General features: G+C 40.7%; 1 protein-coding gene across 4 annotated transcripts in view; it reads left to right on the top strand.

The window, feature by feature from the left end:
* Positions 1–22,301, top strand: part of FBXL17 (F-box and leucine rich repeat protein 17) — a 503,490-nt gene extending 481,189 nt beyond the window's left edge. For all 4 annotated transcript variants that reach the window (XM_028102730.2, XM_088023422.1, XM_028102729.2 and 1 more), the window contains one exon: positions 19,393–22,301. In XM_028102730.2, coding sequence (XP_027958531.1) covers positions 19,393–19,533 — 141 coding nt within the window. In that variant the 3' untranslated portion in view covers positions 19,534–22,301. The remainder of the gene's footprint in view (positions 1–19,392) is intronic.
* The last annotated feature ends 640 nt before the right edge of the window (positions 22,302–22,941 follow it).

Below are 22,941 nucleotides of genomic sequence, written 5' to 3'. Positions count from 1 at the left end.
CTCCCTATATGTACAAGTGTGTACATGAACATACATGTACTGTGACAGCTACGCATCACATTGCCAGATGCCTGGTTTTCTAAATGAATCTGGGATTATTTTTGCATTTCTCTGTTTTTTAAAAATGAATTTTGTGCTTATGCAGAAAGGAAAAGCAGTCATACACACAATCAAATTAGATTTTGGCCTCCTCTCCCTAAGTCCATGAACCAAAATGAAAAATGTTTGCATGGCACACAGCAATGTGCAGGGTCTAACAGTAAAATTCTTTTCTGCGTTCCAAGTTTCCTTCAACAGTAAGGTGGAAAGAACAGTGCCAAATTGGTTTTTCGCAATTTGAAGTGTGTGATTTCAGTGTTCAACATCTATGTATTCTAGCCATCTGGGGGCAAGAAAGGGCCAGCGAGGGGATATTGTGTGGGAATTTGCACCTTTCCACACTTAAGATGCCACTTTTAGCACATGATGAGAAATGGTCCCAGAGGTCCCACTGAAGGTGTATGGAGCTGGCCAGGAGACGTGGGTGTGAGTTTGGGAAATTGTGCCACATTTAATATGGGGCCCTTTGAAGACTGAGAAGGAAAAATGATAAAAATCTGTACTGATCACCAGCCACGACAGAGGTGCTTTCCCCCTTGTTACTTCCATGTCTCCCCTATAAGTCTAACAAGTGGTTATCTGCACTGTGAAGGGGAGAAAACAGAGGCTCAGAAAGACCAGGCACTGGCCAGAGGCCACTTATCCAAGATCTGAACCCAGGTCTTTGGAGTCTGGGTCCAGTGCTTGTGGCACACACTGGGTGCAGTCTCCGGGCAAAGGGACTACTTTCTTGGGAAAGATCAACCTCAGATACTTGCTCAGAACTTGCTAGCCTCTTAAAATAATTTATACACGTGTGCTGCTTTTGCAAATGGTGCTTAGGGACAAATCTAGCAAAAGAGAGTGAAACTAAATATATATGTCTCTCCAAAGGCATGCATTTTCTAAACGTAGCATATTTGGGGGCAAATAGGAGAATGGCCCAAATCCTTTGTGTGCTATGTCATTTTTGTTAATTGACCTAGTTCCTGTCCCCAAATGCTTTAAAATCCCAACTTATACTAGGCCTTTGCCAGCTAGTTATGTTTAGAGAGAATTTACTGTATATTCTCAGCCCAGCCTCAAAAACTGACTGTTACTAAGCAACAGCACTGAGACCCAGGGGTTGCAAGTCTCCCTCAAATTTCACTACTAACTAACCTGATGCTGCTACTAACCCTGTCATTTTAAAATGACTTCTTTTGGGGCCTCCTGGCTGGCTCAGTCAGTGGAGCATGTGACTCTTGATCTTGGGGTCAGGAGTTCAAGCCCCATGTTGGGTGTAGAGATTACTTAAAAATAAAATCTTTTAAAAAAGAAGATTTCTTTTTATTTTTTTTTTAAGATTTTATTTATTTATTCATGAGAGAGAGAGAGAGGCAGAGGGAGAAGCAGGCTCCCAAGGAGCAGGGAGCCCGATGCGGGACTCGATCCCGGGACCCTGGGATCATGACCTGAGCCGAAGGCAGACGCTTAACTATCTGAGCCACTCAGGCGCCCCAGAAGATTTCTTTTTAAAACAAGTTAAAGAGTCTGCAGTAGACAGAGTATTCTAGAAACGTGAAGCAATGACAACAGCTTTGCTCAGTGTCTGCCAGAAGAAACTGCTACCTGAGTACTCCTAACCAAGGATACCAAAATGTATGCATTCAAAATGTATCTGTGTATCCACAAGCATTCTTGGAAATTACCATATTTCTAGTCCACATTCTTTAGATTTGTTGAGGTCAGCTCCACCTTCAGAGATGAATTGTAGAAGTTTATGTTCCAGTTAGTACAGGAGATTATTCCAGACATACTTGCTGACCAGCATTTTGCTAATTTTAAGTTAAGGAATGGATCCTTTTCTACCCAAATGCAAATTACTCCAAAATGAGATGGGGAGGCTGTTCTGATTAGCCGTATCCCTGAGAGAGTGTTAGTCCTTTGCTCAGGCGGCCTCTGAATCCTTTCTCCGAACAGTGAGCTGCTCTGAGAGCTGCTGGCTCTAGCACCACCCTGTCTACCCTTAGCCTGCTGCCATGCGGCCTGGCCTGGGGGATGCTGGGTCCAGCCTTGCTGCCTAGCGTCCTTAGGCTTACGGCAGCTCAGAGCCAGACACGAGAGGTTCTGAGAGGACAGAGGAAGCTTCCAAACCACCCACAAAGTGCAAGTAAAGCCTTGCACGTAATAGCCTGTTTTTTTATTTAGTTGGATGGAAAGCTAGATTAAGTAGCTACTCAGCTTTCAAAATTTGTGTTATGCAATCTATCTCCAGATTTTAAATTTTTATCAAGACTCAGAAAGACTTGAGTAGCAAAGAGGTTAAAATAGTTGATAGGTCACGGACTTAAGAGGCCAGAGTTCACATCTGGGCTCTGCTCTCCATAGTGTCATCTTGGGCAGTTGCTTACTCAGTGCCTCTGTTTCCTCATTTGTAAAATGGGAATAATAATAGTACCTATCTTATAGAGTTGTTGTGAGCATTTAAATAAGTGAACATATACCATGCTCTTAGAATAATCATGTTTGTTGTATATAAAATACTGAGTGCTACTGATTATTATCATCAATGTCACATTAACCTGTGTTTTGATATTTGAAATTTCCAAATGAGAAAAAAATTGTACTGCCTGCTATCCAATTTTGAAAAGAAATTAAAGAGAGAAAATATAAACTGAGATTGGAGAAGACATTGTCCTTTTACTTTTTCCTCTGTTAAATTTAAAATTCAGATTATTGGGGCGCCTGGGTGGCTCAGTTGGTTACGCGACTGCCTTCGGCTCAGGTCATGATCCTGGAGTCCCGGGATCGAGTCCCGCATCCGGCTCCCTGCTCAGCGGGGAGTCTGCTTCTCCCTCTGACCCTCTTCCCTCTCGTGCTCTCTCTCTCTCATTCTCTCCCTCTCAAATAAATAAATAAAATCTTTAAAAAAAAAGAATACTTTAAAAAATAAAATAAAATAAAATTCAGATTATTATTTTCTATACTAACATGTCAATAATTACATTTTCTACACACTCGACAAAGGAAAACTAATACCTCCATGGGACACTCTGTATTTCGAATCAACTTACAAACCTGGGCGTAGGGATGAAGAAAGATTTGCAGTGGAAGAAAAGGCTGAGTTGAAGATAAGACCATTCAAATAGGGAAACAAAAGGAAAGTAATAATAATGGAGAAAAATAAGAATAGAAATAGAAGATCCAGAGAAATCATGATCAGGATATGGAGACCAAGACCCCATTATCTATCCAATGTGATCATCTGTGCCAACCAATAATTGAAGAACAAAACTAGTTTGGATCTATCAGCCTTCTCTCTCTCTGTACCTTAACCAAATTTGCTAACCATTAATAACTCGCCAATTTGGTTTCCTTCCCTTTCTGCATACCAACTGGAGCCAAAGGAGAGGCCAGAGACCTTGATGGTCTACACAGTTAACCCCCTTGTTAGGAATGTTGTCGCTGGGATCCTGCTCTGGGGAGAGATGGGGTTTGTGACGTCTGTGTGTCCCAGGACTTGAGTTCTGTGATCCTGTGGTTCTGTGACATATTGAAGGCTAGTAATATTTTCTTTCACATGCAGCCAGTTTCATTTGGGGCCACTTACATTTAATTTGGAAGCTATATTTTACCAAGCTTGAGCTTTTTTTCCTCATGTGGGCTTTTGAGGAATTGCAAGAATAACAAAATGCATTTGTTGTAGGAAAAGGTGTTTTCCTCTGTCTCCCTCTTCTTTCTCTCTCTCTCATTTGGTAAACAAAGAACAGATGAGAAACATTAAATGTATTCTTTGCAATGAAAGCAACGTATGCTTAGATTGTCAGACAATGTCTAAACTGAACTGCAGTGAATGTGTTTGGCTGCAACATTGGTGACTCCTAGGGAGGAGTCCTCCAGCCATTCCTCAAACGCAACATTCCCTGAGCACTTGTAAAATTAGGAAGTGCATTAAGAAGCCCGTGTTTGAGTAGCTGTTCCGATTGCTGGATGGATAAGCATGTTAGAGGCATTACTTTGAGTTTTAAAACCGACACCACTTAATCTCCTAAACTTTAGTGCATTGTAAGAACCAAGGGAAGAAAACGCTGTGTGAGACAGCTTTCATGAACTGGGGTGAACTTATATTCTTAAAGGCTTACTTGACCTTGGGAATTAGAGTTGACCCGAAATCACCTATCAACTTAACACGCATTTATTTGGTGATTTAGTTAAAACCGCTTGTATAATCAATGGGACTCTAGTAAGAGCGATATGTTTACTCTGCTTTCCACGATTATAGACAGTCGATGGCTTTGGTCATAGAAATCATTTTCACAACTTCAGAATAGACTATTCTATAGAACTCTAGGTTCCATATAGATCTGTTTCTTCTAATAATATGATATTTTCCTCATTTCTTACAAGGCAGTTTGGATGGAGAACAAAACTGAAAAGGACCAAAAAAAAATCATGGGAAAGCTGTAGGGCAAATGGAAATACAGTGTTGAAGGTTAATGGAAAATGTTTGGGGTAACAGGGTTGATGAGAAGGGAGGGAGCCCAGTGGCATGGCCCTGGCTGAGAAACTAGACCTCGCCAGAGGCAGCCTGGCTGGTGTGGAAAACCTTGGTGATAAAATGTCGTGGTGGGAACCTCTGCAGTGTGTGTTAATACAGAAGTTTGGAGACAGAGGGCCTGAATTATGAGCAGCGAATAACATCATAAATGTAGCAATTCTCAAATGCCAAATTCTTGTGAAAAGCAGTTGGATGGAGAAATGCTGGAGCTTTTAAAAGCTCCCTTTCACTCTCTCTCTCTTTTTTTTAACTTCATGCAGAACTAATTTTATACACTGTTCATTTGATTTGAAAATGCCAGCGTCTGGGGTATCATTAAAGAGCGTTATTGAGGGAGCTACTCTTGGCAAAGCATTTTGCTTAAAATGCTTATTTGTTCTTATGTCCCTGCAGAGTTGTAGACAGGAAGGAGAAAGTATACCTCGATTTACCTCACGCCGCTCCTCTGCCTCAGCCTGGAGCAGGTAGTTTCTGTGGGGAGGCTCCTTCTCCTTGGCCTCTAGGGGCGCCAGGAGGGTCGTGGGGGCCACATTACTTAAGGAATAGACATAAATAGATTTTGAAAGGTCCACCCCAATGTCCTATGACCAAAGCCTCTTGGAATTTCTTTGATTTCTAGTTGACATAAATTAGAATTACACAGGCGTGAAGAGTCCGCCCAGAAAAGATCAGAGAGGCTGCCGGGGGGGAGGAGAAGCCTCTGTGTGATCCTATTGATCATCCAGCTGCCTTCAGGCCAGGGGCTTCTGTGAGGCTGACTGTTATTGATCCACACCATGGAAATAATCGAATTAATTCATTTCTCATCAAACTGCCATTGCCGAGACCTTTCTCCTCACCTGCTCCAATTCCTGAAGTACTTAGTTGAGGAGTGAAATAGATGATTTCTTTCAATAAGGAATGATTTCTCCAGGTCAGAAGAAATTCTTGTGTTCACACAGAGTTCCTCATTTAAATGGTGGAGAGATTTAATCAAATCAATGAGAAGCCAACACGGAAAGCAAGAAATAGAAACCAGTCATTTCTTTAAAGCCAGAAATCTACTTTACAACCTTAAAATATCAAGGGCCAACTTTTGTGTGCCCAATTTAATGTAAAAATATTCAGGGGAAAAATTGACCACTGCATTTTTCAGGAAGTAATTATGGTAAGAGAAAGCCTCAACCACCTACATATTTCTGTGGAGAAAATGGAGTTTTTATCAGCTTGTTTAGGAATCAGGAGCAGGAAAGCCCTATGGGGAAAATAATATAGGACTCTGTAACTAATATACAGAACTAACTGGAAAAATCAGTTTAAAGGAAAAATAATTTGTGGGGTGCTGTGTCCAGGACTGTTTTGGTAGCAGTTCAGCCATGAAACCAAGTGTGTACCTGCAGGGACTCCCCACTCCCCTGCAATGCATGCACAGCTGTTTCCAGATTGCCCGTAGCCAAAATTGAAAATTGAGAATTTATGCCTTATCAAAGAAAATAAAGTGAAAAACAAAACAAAACAAAACATTCTGTCCTAATAAGGCAGGAGTGGTGTTGACTGTATTCGATTGTGCTGTCCCAGGCCTGGGCGACGTAACCATCACCCGGACAGCGCACGGCCGTGTGCTCACAGGAAGAGGGAAGATGAAAAGTGGTGAGAGAGCGTGGCTGGGGCCCGAAAATCTGAACCTCAGTCCTTCACTTGAAGAATCAGCATCTTGTTCCTTTTGCTGATAAAACAGTTTCTCCAGGTGATTTTCGCATAGGAACGCTTTGAAACACATTTTTTACAACCCTCTCCTGATTATTCTTGGTAATTGAAACAGAAAGACACATCAGCTGAAATTCAGAGGTTACCTCACAACCTTACAACCTCACGGTAGCCAAGAGTTCCCATCTCCTCTTCTTCCAATCCTGTTCACCTGAAAGGCCTTCCCTGTATTTAAGTATGAAGCCAAGAAACACAGCATGTTGTTGTCAGACTGCAGGGTTTTCAAATTCTACCTCCTTCGCTTTACTGTCTGTGGGATTTTGGACAGCTTAATCCCTAAAAGCCTCAGTTTCACCATCTGAAAAATCGCGATACATTTACTCCATAGGGTTGTTCTGAGAATAAATGAGATAGTGCAACAGAGCGCTTAGCCCAACATCACGAACACTGTAAGCCCTCGGTAATGTCAACTACTATTCCTATTATTTATTCATATATACATATCTGTTCTGGAATCTTGTATGTGATATTTAACCATGACATGAACTACCTGGTTCATAAGATTGTAGCTGTGAATATAACTTCACATGCTAATATCTTGCAAAGAAAACTAGGCCCTGAGACTTAGCAGTTCTCAGGAACAAATAGAATCTATTTTTTTCATACTTAAAACCCATTAAATAACAATTACACTTATAAGGGAAGAAGAAATTCCCAAACCAGTAGGTCGCAGTCCTTTCCTCAGAACAGAGTAAAGACTTGCCAAGTTAGATGGCCATGCAATGTCCAGACTGGGACTTGTTTCGTTTGCTTCTTCAGGAAAATCGACATCTCCCCTAGAACACTTATTTAAGGGAATGTGCTGTAAGCAACTGCTTATGTTTTGTGTACTTCTGTTATGGGATTGATGTATAGTGAAATTTTTTTTTAGAAAGGAGAAAGGAGAGGGTCTGCTGTTCCCCAGATGCTGTAGGGTGAATAGAATGTTATGTTAGAGTTTGCCTGAAGGCACCTGGCAGTGTCATTGCTTTGCAGTAAATAATCTCCTTGGAACTTTGATTTGGCTTAAGTAATTATATGAAAGAATTAGGTTGCAGGATCATATTATTTTTCTAATTTGGAAATAGAAAAGGTAACAGCAATTTCTTAACAGGGCTCAGATTAGATCCCAGAACTCCTAAGCACCTGACTTCACAGTAGAAGCAAGGACGGCTTGCAGTGGCTTAGGAGGCTGAGGGACGACAGCCCCTTGGGAAGGAAGCGGCTCAGCCTGCACGCAAGGCCCGGCCATTCAGCAGCAGGTTTGCAGGGGAAATTTTGTTTCGCAAGTAGGTTTTCAAGAAGAAACCTAAACTCCCTCCCCTGTCCCAATTTTTATCATCTATTTTATCCATTTATTCAAGAGAGATCCGTTGAGTCGTTTACTTGTGTTCCAGTCACTGTGATAGGTGACAGGTCAGAAAAAACACTGAATGAGACCGTCTCTACCCCCACGGAGCCCGCGGCCTCCTGAGGGAGACAGACAAGCAAGCAGGCAATTACAGTGCATGCAGTAAGACTGCAAATTAGTTGTCAGAAATGGCACCCCAAAGTATATTTCTTCTGCATAAAGAACCTTGCTTTGATTCCCACATCTGTTTTCAGCCGTGGTCCTCTGTGGTTGTTTTCTGCCACGCTACTGATTCCACTCTTTCCAGCGTCACCGGTGACTTCCTCGTCACCACATCCTGTGGCCACTTCTCTGTCCACAGTTTGCTTCATCTCCTAGCAGCTGCATCGCCGTGGTAACCGTGCCCTCCTTCATGAGAATGCTTCTCTCTTGCCTTCAATGTCACTCATGCTCCTGCCTTTTCTATCTCCATCTCCCGGACTGCTTCCTTCATCTGTGAAGTGGAAATAAAAATAACACCTTTCCCATAAACTATAGAGAGGATTAAATGAGTTAATGTGTGGAAAGTTCCTTACATGAAGCAAGCAATAAACATTAGCTCTTATTTGCTGTGACGGTGAACGCTTACCTTCCTCGTCCCCATATCTCTCCCCCTCATTAGAATGTAAGATCCATGGATTTCTGCTTCTAGATTGTATCGCCAGACCCTGCCACAGTGGCTGGTACATTACAGTTACTAAACAAATATGTGTTGGAGGATGGATGGATGGACTGTGTTTCTCATCTGCATTTTGTATAGTTCCAGGGTTCTGAGGAGGTCCTGAGGAGTCTCTGGGAATGACAGAGTGGGTAGGGGGCCTGGTCCTCTCACCTAACTTCAGCCAGAGCAGCCCCACTTTCATCGCTTCATTTATTTAGTTTACTTATTTGGTTTGTTTATTTATTATTTTGGTTTGCAGAAGTATTGTATAGCTATAAGCAAGTTTGAAAAACGTTAGATCCCACTTCCTCCTAATAGTTTTATAGATAATAAGAAGTATCTGAAGGGGCGCCTGGGTGGCTCAGTCAGTTGGGTGTCTGCCTTTGGCTCAGGTCATGATCCCAGGGTCCTGGGATCGAGCCCCACATCAGGGTCCTTGCTCAGCAGAGAGCCTGCTTCTCCCTCTCCCTTTGCTGCTCCCCCCACTTGTGCTCTCTGGCTCTCTCTCTGTCTCATAAATAAATAAAATCGTTTTTAAAAAAAGTGTCTGGACAGAGGGAAATAAATGACTAAAAAAGATGATACCTTGGATTTAATACCAGTTTCCATAGCTGGGGGGTTGTGAGTGTAGCCAAAAGCCCCTGGGGTTCAGGATAGTCACGGACAGAGTCCAGGCATCTGCTGTATGATTGGACTCCAATTCCTTCAGAGCCTAACCCCAGAATGCTCTGACTTATATAGAGTCTCTCTTCTGAACACCAAAAATATCACTTGTTTTCAGGTTGTTGTTGTTTTTTTTTTTTTAAGATTTTATTTATTTATTTGATGGAGAGAGACACAGCGAGAGAGGGAACCCAAGCAGGGGGAGTGGGAGAGGGAGAAGCAGGCTTCCCGCTGAGCAGGGAGCCCCATGAGGGGCTCGACCTCAGGACCGTGGGACCATGACCCGAGCTGAAGGCAGATGCTTAATGACTGAGCCACCCAGGCGCCCCTCCGGCTTTCTCATCCACAGATTTACAGATCACTTTTATGCAGAATAAATTTTTGCTGGTAATAAATTTGTTTTAGGAAACAGGTCAAATCCATCAATTCTACCTGATGGAAACCGCCGTTTTAGAAGGATATTTTTTCATTAGGTGTCCGCTGGTGATTACCACTGCCCTAGGCTTTATGTAAGAAAATAAAAACTGAAATCAAGAAAGCCATTAAGCATGAAAGAAAAGATGTTTTTAGTTCTGAGAGTATTCTTTCTCGATTGTGTTTTTCAGCTTAACTTTGAGAGTTGAATTTAGAAACACCCAGATGTGTTCTATAAATACATTACACCTACTGCTTAGTTAGTGACTACATTAATTATCTATTAGGGCCCAGTGTTTCTCAAATAGTCAGTCTTTTGCTGAAACGTTTAGAGCATCACAGATGACTCCCCAAGTGGCTTTCTCCACCTTGATGTCCCACACAGGTCTGCTTTGGTTCTCATCTGCGCCGCACATGCAAATCTATACAAAAAATGTATAGATTTGTGCAATAGGTCAATTCCATGGCCAGTGGTCTATGGCTTTGGAATGGAACACGCAAGGCTATACATAGAGCTTACACTTGACTTGAAACATCCTTCTTGGTGGAAGATTGCTTGGTGGAAGATTCCTTGGTGGAACAGGGAATGAAAATGTCACTAATTTCTCTGACAGTCTGGTTGTTGGACTCCTGTGACACTAATCTCTAATTAGAGGCTTCAGGTTGGCGAGCCCCGATTCTCACTTAACACTGCAGGCGGTTCTGTGATCCTCACCCTCCCAGGTTCTTTGCTGCTTTCTCACTGTGCTAATTCAAGTGAATAGAAAGCAATGCTAGTGTTAACAGGCAGCCCACATTTCATGAAAAAGAGACAGCATGAAGCCAGGCCTGTTGTGATATTGACAGAGCACAGCACTTCCAATCATTGCAGATTCTGAAATGGAATGACTGCTTTTGACAAAGTTGACTGAATTTATGAGCCTACCTCTGTCAGGTTCATTGCATTCTCAGTATCTGTCTCTTTCTAAGCTTTGGGACTTTTAGATGAGTTTTTTGCCACCAAGAGTAATATTTCTTGCCTCTCTCTATAAAAAAAAATACATCTGTAAAGGCCTCAGGCCAGTAGTATGAGGTTCATACATGAAGTGAAGTGCATTGTGGGTGGCCTATAATCAAACAGCTGACTCCCATATTTAGCAGGTGGCATTTAGTCTCCAATAAGATAATCAGTTTTTCTTCTTAAAATTATATTAAATACTTAATCATGTGTGCTCCGTCCTTCCACCTCATGGGTGGTCCCTTGAGGAAGCACTACATACATCCATGTGACACCTGGGTTTAAGGGAATCTTCCCTTCCATTAGCTATTGGGAAGGTCAGGAGGTGGCCTCCTTTGGCTGTGCCCAACTAGAGTTCCAATACCTATGTTGAAGGAGAGGAAACCAGTCTGTTTTTACCACATTCAAAAAACATACCTTTTGTTTCATGTAGTGACGAGTATTTGTAAAAAGATGGGCTAATAAGCTGTAGGAGCACCAGTTTCTTTTCTCCAGAAGCCCTGACTCGGTTTAATGTAGAGGGCAATATGGGAGGCAAGTGCACACTTGTTACCTTTAAATAATCTTAGTTCAGACCTTGCCTTCAGATTCCCAAGAGCAGACATCACCTGTACCCTCTACAAGCTCTTCAGTTGAAAGCTGTAGTAGACCAGTAGGTCTCAACCTGAGCTGCACAGGAATCTCCTGGGGGGAGGGGGGGGGGCTTTAAAAAATACTGGTGCCTGGGTCCCAGTCCCCCAAGATTCAGATACAGTTAGTCTGGGATATGACCTGAGCATCGGGATTTTTAAAAGATCCCCAGGTGATTCTGGTGAGCAGTTAGGCTGAGATCCACTGTATTCTTTTTTGTGTTCTTGGTTGCAGACACAGTTTAACTCATCCCACTTCGATAAACACATATCAGACATTTGTTATGTGTGAGTTACTGTGGAGTTCGTGGAGAAGGACATTCATTGGTTTGACTGAGAGAGGGAGGGAAGGAAAAGAATGTGAAGTTGCCTGTACAGTAGAGACAAAGAGCAGGTGCTTTGGCTCACACCTAGAATCGTTTTCACAGCCCTCACCAGTCTGGGGAAGACCCTTTCTGTTCACCGTGGGCTCTGCCCACAGTCTGTTCATGCCTTACTGCTGTATCCTCCTCCAGACTTCTGGAAAGCTTAGCCTTGCTGCTAAAGAGAAAGGTGAGGTGAGAGAGTGTAAAAGTCGCTCCAAATTTTTGGTGTCCTGCACCTCCGTGTTCTAACGTAGGGCAGCATCAGCAGGACATGGCACATCACCCAAACAGGGACATGAGAAGCCCTGCTGCAAAGGGAAGGAAATAGAATCCCTGAAGAGAGCGTGGTGCATGGTGTTGCCTGTGCAGGGTCCCGGGAAAATCAATGTATCATCTGCTGTTTTATTCTTTTCTTAGTATCCTATTTAAAATATTTTAAACTGCACTTAGATGACTCATCTCATTTACATGCAAATTTGACGTATTACTCGAATTCACATTACCCTCATTTTATCCATTTTGCTATGTGCCCATCTTGGGGCCAGCGGGCACTTGCTTAAAGAGCATTTGGGCCTTATTTGAATATGCTTTGTCCACGATGACTTTTGCTACACCTTGTGAGTGCCGGGTTCCACAGATAACCAGTACAGTTTCCCAGAGAGCCAAGACACTCAGAGAGAAGCAGATTCCGGAGGCAGATTGCCCGACAGACAACACTCTGCCTCTGGGCCACCAGGAGTCAGCCTCTGGAGCTGTTAGCAGTGAGTGACATTGCCCAGGGAGTCTGTGAAGAATGACAGACCAGTGTGAGGGCAAGAGCCCTGAATTAGGAGAGAGGAGTTGAGTGTGCTATTTGCAGCACCTTCACAGGTGTACTATGGGTTCCTTACTCTCCCCCCTCCCCCTGCAGATAGAGGGGTCCATTTTCTTCACCCTCCTTTCCTCAAAACAGAGCTTTGTGAAATGAGAGCTACTTCAGTTATACCCTTGAGTTTGCTAGATGAGCTGGAGAAACATTGCCTTACAAAGCTTACAAAGTAAGAGACAGATTCGTGTTTTATTCTGGCTCATGAATGGGTTTCCTTTCTTACCTGAATGATTTGTGTGTATTTAACACATATGTACACAGGCTGATGCCTCCTTGTCCTTCAGAAGTTCAATTAAATATTACTTCTTTTGGAAAGCCTTTTCCCACCCTCCTGGAGAAGGCCGGGTGCCTCTGTCCACGGCAACCTGCACTTCCCCTGGAAAGCATTTCTCAAGCTTTGCTGTGGCTGGTGTAATTGTCCATTTTCCCTGCCCCCAGAGGACAGGGACCGTATCTGTCATGTTGGTCATTGTACCTCTGGGACACAGAAAAATGTTTTGATGGGCCAGAGACTGGAGAGAAAGCAATGCCTGTGTATGTCATGAGGCAGTGTGCCCTGCCGGGAGGTCCCTTATTAGTCCCGCAGTGTCCTCATGTCTCTGTCACGTTTCAAAGTCTCCTGCAACCACAGCTCCACAACAGAATATTCCCCAAGCCAAGTGAGATCCATTAGAATTTACATTCCCACAGAGCAGCCATTTTGGAGAAATTGTAAAGGACTTTGAAATGTATTTATATGTAAATTGAAATCATTTTTCGCCACGTAGATGGAAAGTGCATGTCAGTGAACATTTTACTGGGGCAGGTGATTGGTTAGGCCCCAGTCGGGCACTTCCTGCACCTTGCTGTTACCTGTGTGCTGGGCCAGCATGGCACAGGGCAGACAACATTTGTGTTTAGGAGTTCTGGATTCAAATCCTTGCTCCCATTTACCAGCTGCATAACCCTGTGTGAAATACCAGTTCTTTCTGAGCCACAGTTCATCTGTAGTAAGGAACATTAATGCTTATATGACTGGAAAAGAGCAGATGCTTACTGAATAATTTTCCCATTCCCTCCATACTGGAATAGGGACATACTTTTGGTTTGCTTCTATTGGTCATTAAGATGAAAAATTACAAAATTATTTCAAGTATTTTGTCAAAGTAAACCATGGTGAAGAGAAGAAATGTGTTTGACTTATCCCTTACCACATGAGTGCCTAAATCTGATGAGTACAGTGTTTCTCAGCGGGGAGCATAGGACAGTTTGTGTTGGAGAATTTTTCCTTGTCTGGGACTGTACCAGGAGTCACAGTATTACTGTCATGCTATCTGTAACAACAAATGCCAAACACCACTGTGATGACAAAACCAACAACAACAAAAAGCTCCTCAGATTGCCATTTGCCCCCAGGTAGCAGTGAAGGCAGGTAGAATTGCTGAAGCCCAAGAAATTATAGGAGGTAGTATTGTCCTGAGTCAGGAGATCTGCCCACAGTTCACCTTCTGCCACCAGATAACTGTGACATGAGAATGGACCTTAAATGTCACAAAATTTCAGAGTCTTCTGTGGACCCCTTCTGGGTCCACCATGCTGAGCAGGGTGCTGATGCTGTAAGCAGAAGCATTAAATCTTCTGAACCATGTGGGTTTTTGCGAAATTTTGGAAACTGGCTCATATCTAGTGACCATAAACATCTTTCTCAGTGTTATCCAGCCAGTGTAGTAACCCTGATCTCCAGTAAGGAAGGCTGCCATCATTTAACTGAAGCACATAGCTTGGGCATTTCCTGAGCACTACCTGACAGCAGCATGACCCAACAAAAATGGCTGAACCATCATCATGAGCTACTTTGGTCTCCTGTGCAAAGTTGTTGGAAACGCCAGGGAAGGTGTATCTGGAAAGACTTACCCAGTGATGTCAGATGGAGAGGAGAGTAGCACAAAGAATCACTTTGGGTGTGAGCTTCAAAGGACGAAAGGAGTTTGGAGCCGCCATAATATCAAGACTTTAGAGACTGCTACCACTGTAGCTGGAATGGTCTGGGAACAAGGTGAGCTTATCTGGCGCAGTACTAATCGGTGCTTCTGTGTTTACTCAATACCTATTCATTGAATGACTACTACAGTAATTGAGCCAGCAAATATTTATTGAGTCACTACTAGGTGCTAGACATTCTATAGGTGCTAGGGATTTGGCCGTGAACAAAACCAACAGAAACTCCTGTCTTTTGAGCTCATAATCTAATGGGGCAAGAATATACCAGGGAGTGTGCATAGGACTGAAAGCGAAGGGATGACTCAAATACTCTTTGCTGTCAAGAACTTACAGTCTAGCAACAATGCAGTACATGTTGTTGGTATTGGTATGTTCAATAGTGATCTCTTTCTGCAGGGAAACTTTCTCCATTTAGAAAAAAGTAATTTTTAAAAAAGTGATTTTAAGTGGTTTATTATATTCATAAGTGTGATTTTAATATACTCAGGTGTCAAATATTTCCTCCCTCATAAGAAACAAGTCCTATTTTAAAACATAAGGCAAAGAAGAAATAAGAGTCACATCATATAAATGGTTTCTTTGGCAAATTTTATCAGAAATAGTATTTTTTGAACCATTGTTATCATTGGGGAGATACTTCAGGCTTGGGCTTACACTTAGCTGGAACGTTCTGGGGAAAGTTTTGATGAGGTGAAACTGCAGTGTGATGGTCTAGATAAATTAGCTCAGCTGAATCTCAGAAGCTCGGAAGGTTCTCTCCTCACCCTTCCATAGTAGCAGCAGCAATAGAATGAAACTATGGTGTGATTTACCTTAATTAGCATAGCAATTTACCTCACATTTTCAAAAAGTGCTAATAGATGTTAACTCAAAATAGATTAAAATACCAGACAAATTGCTACTACCTTGAAAAGAGTTATAATAATTTTGAAAATGTAAATTATGGTTTTGCAGTCTTTGGAGAGAACCATAAAATCCAATTTTTCTTATATTTAAAAAAAAAACCTGTGATACACACTTTTTTCCCCTTAATCACAGTAATTTCTTCAAATGACACCACTGCATATTTCTTAAGATAGGCTGCATTTTTCAAATCTCCTGTGTAATATAGGAGTTGCCATTGATAGTTTTCAGCAAGAGGAAAAGAAATTGAATACAGAAAACCAGGGATCATGGGGAAATTAAAAAAAATTCATCTATGTTCCTTTCTTATATTACACACATTTTATGAGTTGGAACAGAGAATGGTTCTTTTCATTCTAGTGAGTGGAGTTGTGCATGACAAAATGTCTGCAGAAATGTGTATGTAGGCGTAACAATTTAAAATGATTTGGACCCTCCTGGTGTCTTACACCGAACTCTTTCTCTAAGGCACCAAAGTGCTTATAGATTCTATACAAAGAGGTGAGCATAATTTGTACTTCTGAGGAGTAAATGAAAATAACTTTAGTATAAAATTTGTCAGACCATATCGCCAGGAGACACTATAAGTAAAAGATAGAACTTTCCCTAGTGGGAACACATGTATTTCCCCTGAATAGCTTCTACCCAACAAAGCTCTAAAATGGAATATTTGCATTTTCCCCTCTGCTTTGTTTTCTAGAATTTACAGAGCATAGTTAGCAAAAAGATTACTTAGAAGACATATTATACCCTCAGAGGATTACTTGTTCTGTTTTTCATACAGCCATATGAAGCCAAGTTACTGTCTATTCTTGCTCAGAACCTGTGAAAGCCAGAGAGCTAATATACTCTATATTCTCAGCTACAGGTAGACCTTACTTAATGCAACAGAAATAGGTAAATTGAATTTTGGTAAATCAAAGGACATATAAAAGACGTTGGGAGAGCTGAGAAAATAAATTAACCTGACCATGGAAGACTTTACCAAATGAACAATTACCCCTCATTGATGTACTTCATAAATTTATCTCCAAATATCAAGTTTGCTTAAGGTGAATTGTATCTCTCTTCCTGCAAAAGTTATCACATAGAGATATTTTCTGTTTTTAAAAATTGGATCTCCAAAACAAATTGCCTGTCAGCCCTAGGTATAGGACTTTATACAGGCCCATGTGTATATTAGAAAAGATGCAGCACAGAAGACAGGCCCCATCTTTAGAGTGGGTTTAAATGTCTTCTCTTCTCCACTCTTTTGTCATCTCTTTTCAGGTAGTTGTTCCTTGGATACCAAGTGGTTTGGACCACACTTTCTTCTCTTGCAATGCAATGTAGATTTTCTGGGTGCCCTCTCTGACCAAGTGACTTCAGTTCTTTCTTAGTGAGACCTGCATCCTTATGGGTTTGTTGATGGCAGGAGGGAGGAAGGTAACCTAACAGCAGAATGGGAAACATCAGGTAAAGAAAAAGGAGGATTTTCCAAAAGTAGATATTTAAAACCTGGACTGTTTTATTAAGGAAAGTTCTAGACTCTCCCCTAGAGAACAATAAGATATAATAGACTCTACTTGTATATGAAGTATGTTTTAAAGGTTACTTCTTGCCCTATGATTATTTTACTTTGAACATTACAACTAATGTTATCAGAGCTCATTTCTGAAATATCTCAGAAATTGAACAATATTGAGCATTGCTATAGAGAATTTATTGAGGGCCTGCTATAATAATAAGAGCTACCATTTGGGGACCTTTTTAAGTCAGTCACAGTGTTAAGCATATCATTACACTTAATCCTTATAACAATCCTATGACTTAAGTACTTTTATTCTGTGCATACAGTTGAGGAAACTAAGTCTTGAAGAAATAAAGCGAAACCAGGGTTCTAACCTGTTTCTGGTTGACTCTGAAGCCCATGGTATGAACCACAGTTGCCATGTTTCTTCTCTTTGTTGTGAACAGCTTGATAGCCTTAAAGGTAAAAGGCAGTCCCCTGGTCTCCGGCTTCTGTTCAGGTGGAAGGCAAAGGCAGGTAAAGAGATGGTTGCAACATGAGAGCACTTAAGTGAAAGAAAAACCATGCAGGGTGCCCGCCACAGATGCACAGGGAAGGGGATACCTAACCCAACCTCTCTGGGAGACAGGATTGCTTAGGGAAGACTTCCTGAAGGAGGGAATTCCTGAGCCAAATAGGAATTCCTCAGTGAATCATTGGTCTTTGTGATTAGTATTTGAGTGTATGGCTTTGCCTTGCTTTGAGTTTCTATTTTTTTTTCATCATTTGGTATTTATTTTATCATTCATTCACTAATCACAAGGCCTGACTTAGGGATACAAAAATGACCTTGGCTTTTGTGGATTGTACGTTGGAGCAGGAGAAACAGACCTTAAGTGAAGCAATTATAAACTAACTTTAGAAGTGCTAGGAAGGCAAAGTGGGCAATGTTAAAAGAATAAATAATCTGGAAGCCTTACCTAGCTTGGGGAGGGGAGCAAGGATAGGGCAGGCAGTGATCAAAATTTCCTGGGGAATGACATTGAAGCTAAGAACTCAAGAATGACTAGGAAGTAGGCATAACAAAGGGGTTTTTAGGGGAAACTGGATTAAAAAGTATTCCAGGAAAGAGAATAGCATGTGCAAAGACCCTGAGGCCAGAAGAAACTTGGACAGTTTGATGATCTGAAATTAAGTCAGGTGACTGGAGTATCAAAAATACGCTAGAGAGATAGGCAGGGCTAGATGGTGTATGATCTTCTAAGTGTACTGTTATAAGCTGCCTCAACTCAAGCAAGACTTAGAGCATAAATTTAAATTAAAAAATTAAAAATATTGCTTAAAAATTCTCTTAGGGCCCTCAGTTCATATTCTCAACTCTAATTTATGTATCAGTTTTTCCTTTTTATTTAAGATTATTTTCTTCTTGTTTTTGAAAACAATGTTATACACTGTATCTATATCACAAAAAAGAATTAACTACATGGTTTGGTTGAATTTGGAATGAAAGTTGATTTAAATATAAGCAAGTCTTGAATAGAGACGTAGTCTGACAGATTATCATCAGTGCAATGTTGAAATATCAATTCTCGATTAAAAAAAAGATTATATATAACATAGTTTTCCACATCACTCAGAAAACATCATGTTATTTCAGAAAAGTGCAGATGACTGAATGTGATGGTCATCATACTTCTAAACAGGCTTTCAAACCAAACAGCAAGGGTTTGATGTTGCTTTAGGTTTTTCCTGGTGGTCCTGATATTTTTCGATAATGAACAGACATGGAGAGGGAGCACAAAATTGTGTATCATAAGCACCTTCTTTCAGACCAGCTTACTCAGTATAAATGAAATATTGATGTATTTGAAAATGCCCAAGTGTTCAATAAAGATTTTAAATAAAGCTACCTAAAAGTTGTGGTTCTTAGGTTAATCATTTATTTATCTAAAGGATGAAGGAAGCTGTCTACTTCTGTGATATGAACTGCAATCAGCTTTAAAATAATTGACAAATTAATCCCTTCACAGCACAGCAATTGTAAAGGTGTTAGTTTTAATTAGGCCTGTCTGATTGCCTTGTCTAATCAAGAATCAAGGTGGTATCTTTGATGGTTAAGGTCTGTCGGGGCCATCCCTGACCTGCCAGCCGTGTATGTTTTAATTATTGATTCCTCACATTTCAGCCCTTTTCACAAAGGGACATGAAGTTTGCAATACCTTAACATTTAAAGGAAAGAAAAATAAACATTTTCCCCAACACTTCTACCTAGAATCCTGTGGATCTTCTCTACCAATCTACAGTTTTGTCCTACAAAAGCTGTCAGGTCGATGATGAAGTCAAATGCACATAAGAATGCTATCCTACTGCTGCCTCTTCTCCCAAGCACTAGCTGTTCAACGGGCATTGTTAGGATCTCAGTAAGCCACTGTCATTTATGCCTCTAGAAAACACATTTGATTTCTTGATATCATACATCTTTTTGAAAAATCCCCAAGGGTGAACGCCAGTACTTAGGAAATCAGGAAGGTCAGACAAAAAGGAACACGTATTTTATAAAACGCTTTCTCACGGGGCTGAGAAAGAACGAGGCAAGGGTTCCTAGTGCCACCATAAGCACACCAGAGAACGTGGGCAGCTCGTGGTTTCAGTGGTCCCCGTGCGTGACGGCAGCTCTTCTGTGGTTGCAGGTCAACGAAGTCACGGTGGAGCAGCTGGTGCAGCAGTACCCCCACATCACCTTCAGCACCGTGCTGCAGGACTGCAAGAGGACCTTGGAGAGAGCCTATCAGATGGGCTGGACCCCCAACATGTCTGCCGCCTCCTCCTAACACTCCTGCTCATGCATACGGCCACTCGGGTCATTCAGCAGCGTGGAGAGGACCTGGAGATTTGGGGTGGGTGATCCCTTGGAAAGGTTTTAACTGTTCCATGTCTACGGGTGTACCCCAGTGTGTATATTTGTGTCTTGTTTGCATACTGCATAGCCTAAGCGCAACTGCTATTTGTTCCCAGGTGAGCTGGGGTTTGTTTGTTTTTCCCTTAAAAATTAAAGATTTCGAAAGCCACAGACCCTTTAGTTTTTAGGTTCAAAGGCCTGTTTCTCTAAAGAAAAAAAAATTTACTGTAAAACCAAAAAACTTTGGTCTCTTATCTTGAGCTTCTAATTATTGCCTCTTGAAGATGCCCTGACAGAAAGGCATGTGCCTTCTCTTTTGATGGGATGGAATTGTGCACTTCTCCTGATGATGACCAGACCAGAAGTGATATTGCACTAATTAGAAACCAGGAAACCAGTACTTTGCAGAATTTCAGGCACATACACACATCCAGGTTCTCACACCCCTCCTGTACGTGTACACGTGCATGTGTGCACAAACTCCAGGGCAGTTTCTTTCTAGATTGTTTTCTGACAGAGGGGCCTCCCTCCAGGTCACTGAGGGAACATGTCATCCACTGTGGCTCTGCCTCAGTCTATCCACAGAGGGCTGACTTGCTATCTGTAGGTGAGGTAGGGACTAAAGGAAATAAAGCCTTCTGTGAGGTTTTTATATGGAGGCAACAATCTGAACTCCCCTGGCCAGCTCACAGAGGTTAATTATTCATTATTCTGTAAACATGTTCTGTTGAGTCCTGAATATTTTCGTTAAGTTTTATGTTAACATTGTATTAGCTTTTATTTCATGGGCAGTAACTGGTCCAGGTATATTTTAATGATATTTGGAGCTAACCCTAGCATTATCCACATTAAAGGCACCAGTGTAATTAATAGTAAGCAGCTATTAAACAACAACAACAACAACAAACCCTACAGATCATTTAATTATTTTTGTTAATTTTGGCAATTATGAAAGTATATTCCTGAGATTTGGAGGTAGTCACATGAATAGAAGATTAATGAGTGAGATATAAGTAGACAATCTTTCTATTGATTTATCTTTTTTTTTTTTTGCTTTGCTTTTGGCTTTAGAACAGGTTTTTTGGATATATGCATGTTATTTTTGAATAGTTCTTGTGCTATTACAAAGATCTATTGCTGGTTAATGTATGAGTTAGGAGGAAAAATTAGAAAATCTTTTCATTAAGATTCTGTTTACACTTGTCAGAAATAAGCATTTCTTTGTTTAAAGATTGCCAGCTTTCAGTTAAGACATATCTATCAGTAAATGAATATATGTTTTGATTTCACACATCTTTACAATTAATTCATAGTAGGGGCTCAGGCTCAAGTAAAGTTTCCTGTGTCTAGATTTATAATCAAGACAGCAGGGAGCCTTTTTAAGCTAAAGAGTGATTATCTTTCACAGTAGAGCTACATACAAAACCCTGCCTTGTGAGTTTGCTATTTATTCTTCCCCAATGTGGACATAACTGTTTTTTTGGTCTTTAGCAGATATACTAAGGTTTGAGTTTCACTTTTGGTAAGTCCCAATATAGCTAAAATGATACTAGCTGTAAGAAACAAAATATAGCTTTACATTCAAATACCATTCACTTATTTATAATGACTCCTTTTTTGTAAACACTGTTTCCTTTGATTATGTCAACGTTTCTGATGTGGCATGTTTTTTGTTTTTAATCCCAATCAGTTAAGAAAATCTAGTTAGTAAGCACCTAGGGTATTTTTTCCATCACTAAATAGGTTACTAATTTAATTTGAAAGGAATAAAATTTGTGTAAGGAAAAAAAAGCTGTTTATTATTAATAAAAAAGTTCTTCTTGCACATCAAGTGGTATTGTTTTCCTATTCATTTCCCCACCACTGAAAAATATTTTAATTCACAATATTTTAACTGGTTTTTAATCCAAAACTAATTTATGACAGTGTGTATAGTAATAGTAACTTGAGTGAATAAACAGAAGTTTAATTTTTATATATGTCACACTATATTTTAAATAGTTAAAAAAGACAAAAGAAGGGAGAGCCATTGATGATATGGATGGTGCCATTTCGGTTCAAAGTTGTAATAATCTTTAGAGTGTTACAGTTTGGTTGTCAAGCGGTTTCAGAAGTGTATAATTGATTTTTTTTAAATGTTGCATTTTTTTAATCTAAAATACAGCACTATAACATGCTTTAGCTTGGGGGTGGGGTGGGATGGGGGACTTGCACTTATTCTTTAAGATGTTGACTAATCCAGAAAGCCTGATGCAACATAACCTGGAAAACTGCTTTGGTATATTTGTAGAAATCTGTAGAAATATCGTATCCAGCCTCAAAGCATTAATCTCAAAAAACAACCAGAAAAAAAAAAAAAGCATCACCTTGAATGATCCTGTGATGGTTGTTGAATGTGTTCTCATTAGATGCTTTGAACTGAGGCTTAAAATGATTTCTGGGCAATATAGAATTTCTTGTTTTGCTTAGAATGTCATAAATATATGTGAACACGTTTAATGCAGGGCTTTTTATCCTCTCCAAAATGTCAACAGTATTTTCAGAATAAAAACTATGAAATATATTGCTGTAGTGAAAAATTCTGGTCCTTTGTCTTTAATGTCTTTTTGAGTGGATAAAGGAAATTCACCCAGTTTGTAGTTTCTATATCTCCGTGAATCTTTTGACCTTGCAATGGGTTGCAATAAAAGAGAAACAAAACACTGTGTCTTTTGTTTTATTTTAGGGACAATAAATGGCCTCCCTGATGCTGGTTGGGTGTGATGCATGCATCTTCCGTGTCCTTGTGTGTTTCACTACTGACTTTATGTAGGTTTGACTAACCAGAATAATAAACAAGCCTGGGTTTAGGAGGTTCTAATTTGGCCAGTGGTTACTGAGATAGATTAAAACCTTAAACAAGGGGTTTGTTTAAAATCCCATTCCCTAAAGACTCATTCATCTGTTTAGCCATTTATTCATTTTTTCAAAAGCAAATAAATAAATGTATTGAGTAAAAAACATGTACCGGGCACTGGTCACTTAAAGATAAATAAAACTCATTCCTATCCTCAAGTTTCCTATAGCCTAGCAAAGAGACATTCTTGAAAATGAGCAATAGCAGTGGAGTACAATAGGTGTAATAATGGGCATAATTAGAACACATAGGACACAGTAGAAGCTTTGGGAAAGAAGAGCTTCACAGAAGAGGTACTTTTAATGAGGGTTGAAGGAGTAGCAGGAATTTGCCAAACTTACTGTGGGGAAGGAAGGGAGAGCAACCTGGAAGATGGAAAAATATATGCAAAGTCATGAGGGAATGAGACAGCAAGGCAAGTCCAGGGTATTTGAGGCAACCAAG

Source organism: Eumetopias jubatus, unplaced genomic scaffold (genome assembly GCF_037043125.1).
Source record: "Eumetopias jubatus isolate StellerSeaLion01/CBP00866 unplaced genomic scaffold, mEumJub1_p1.0 scaffold_5, whole genome shotgun sequence".
NCBI classification, from domain to species: Eukaryota; Metazoa; Chordata; class Mammalia; order Carnivora; family Otariidae; genus Eumetopias; species Eumetopias jubatus.
Note: the sequence above shows the minus strand (reverse complement) of the source record. Positions and strands in the feature narration are given on the sequence as shown.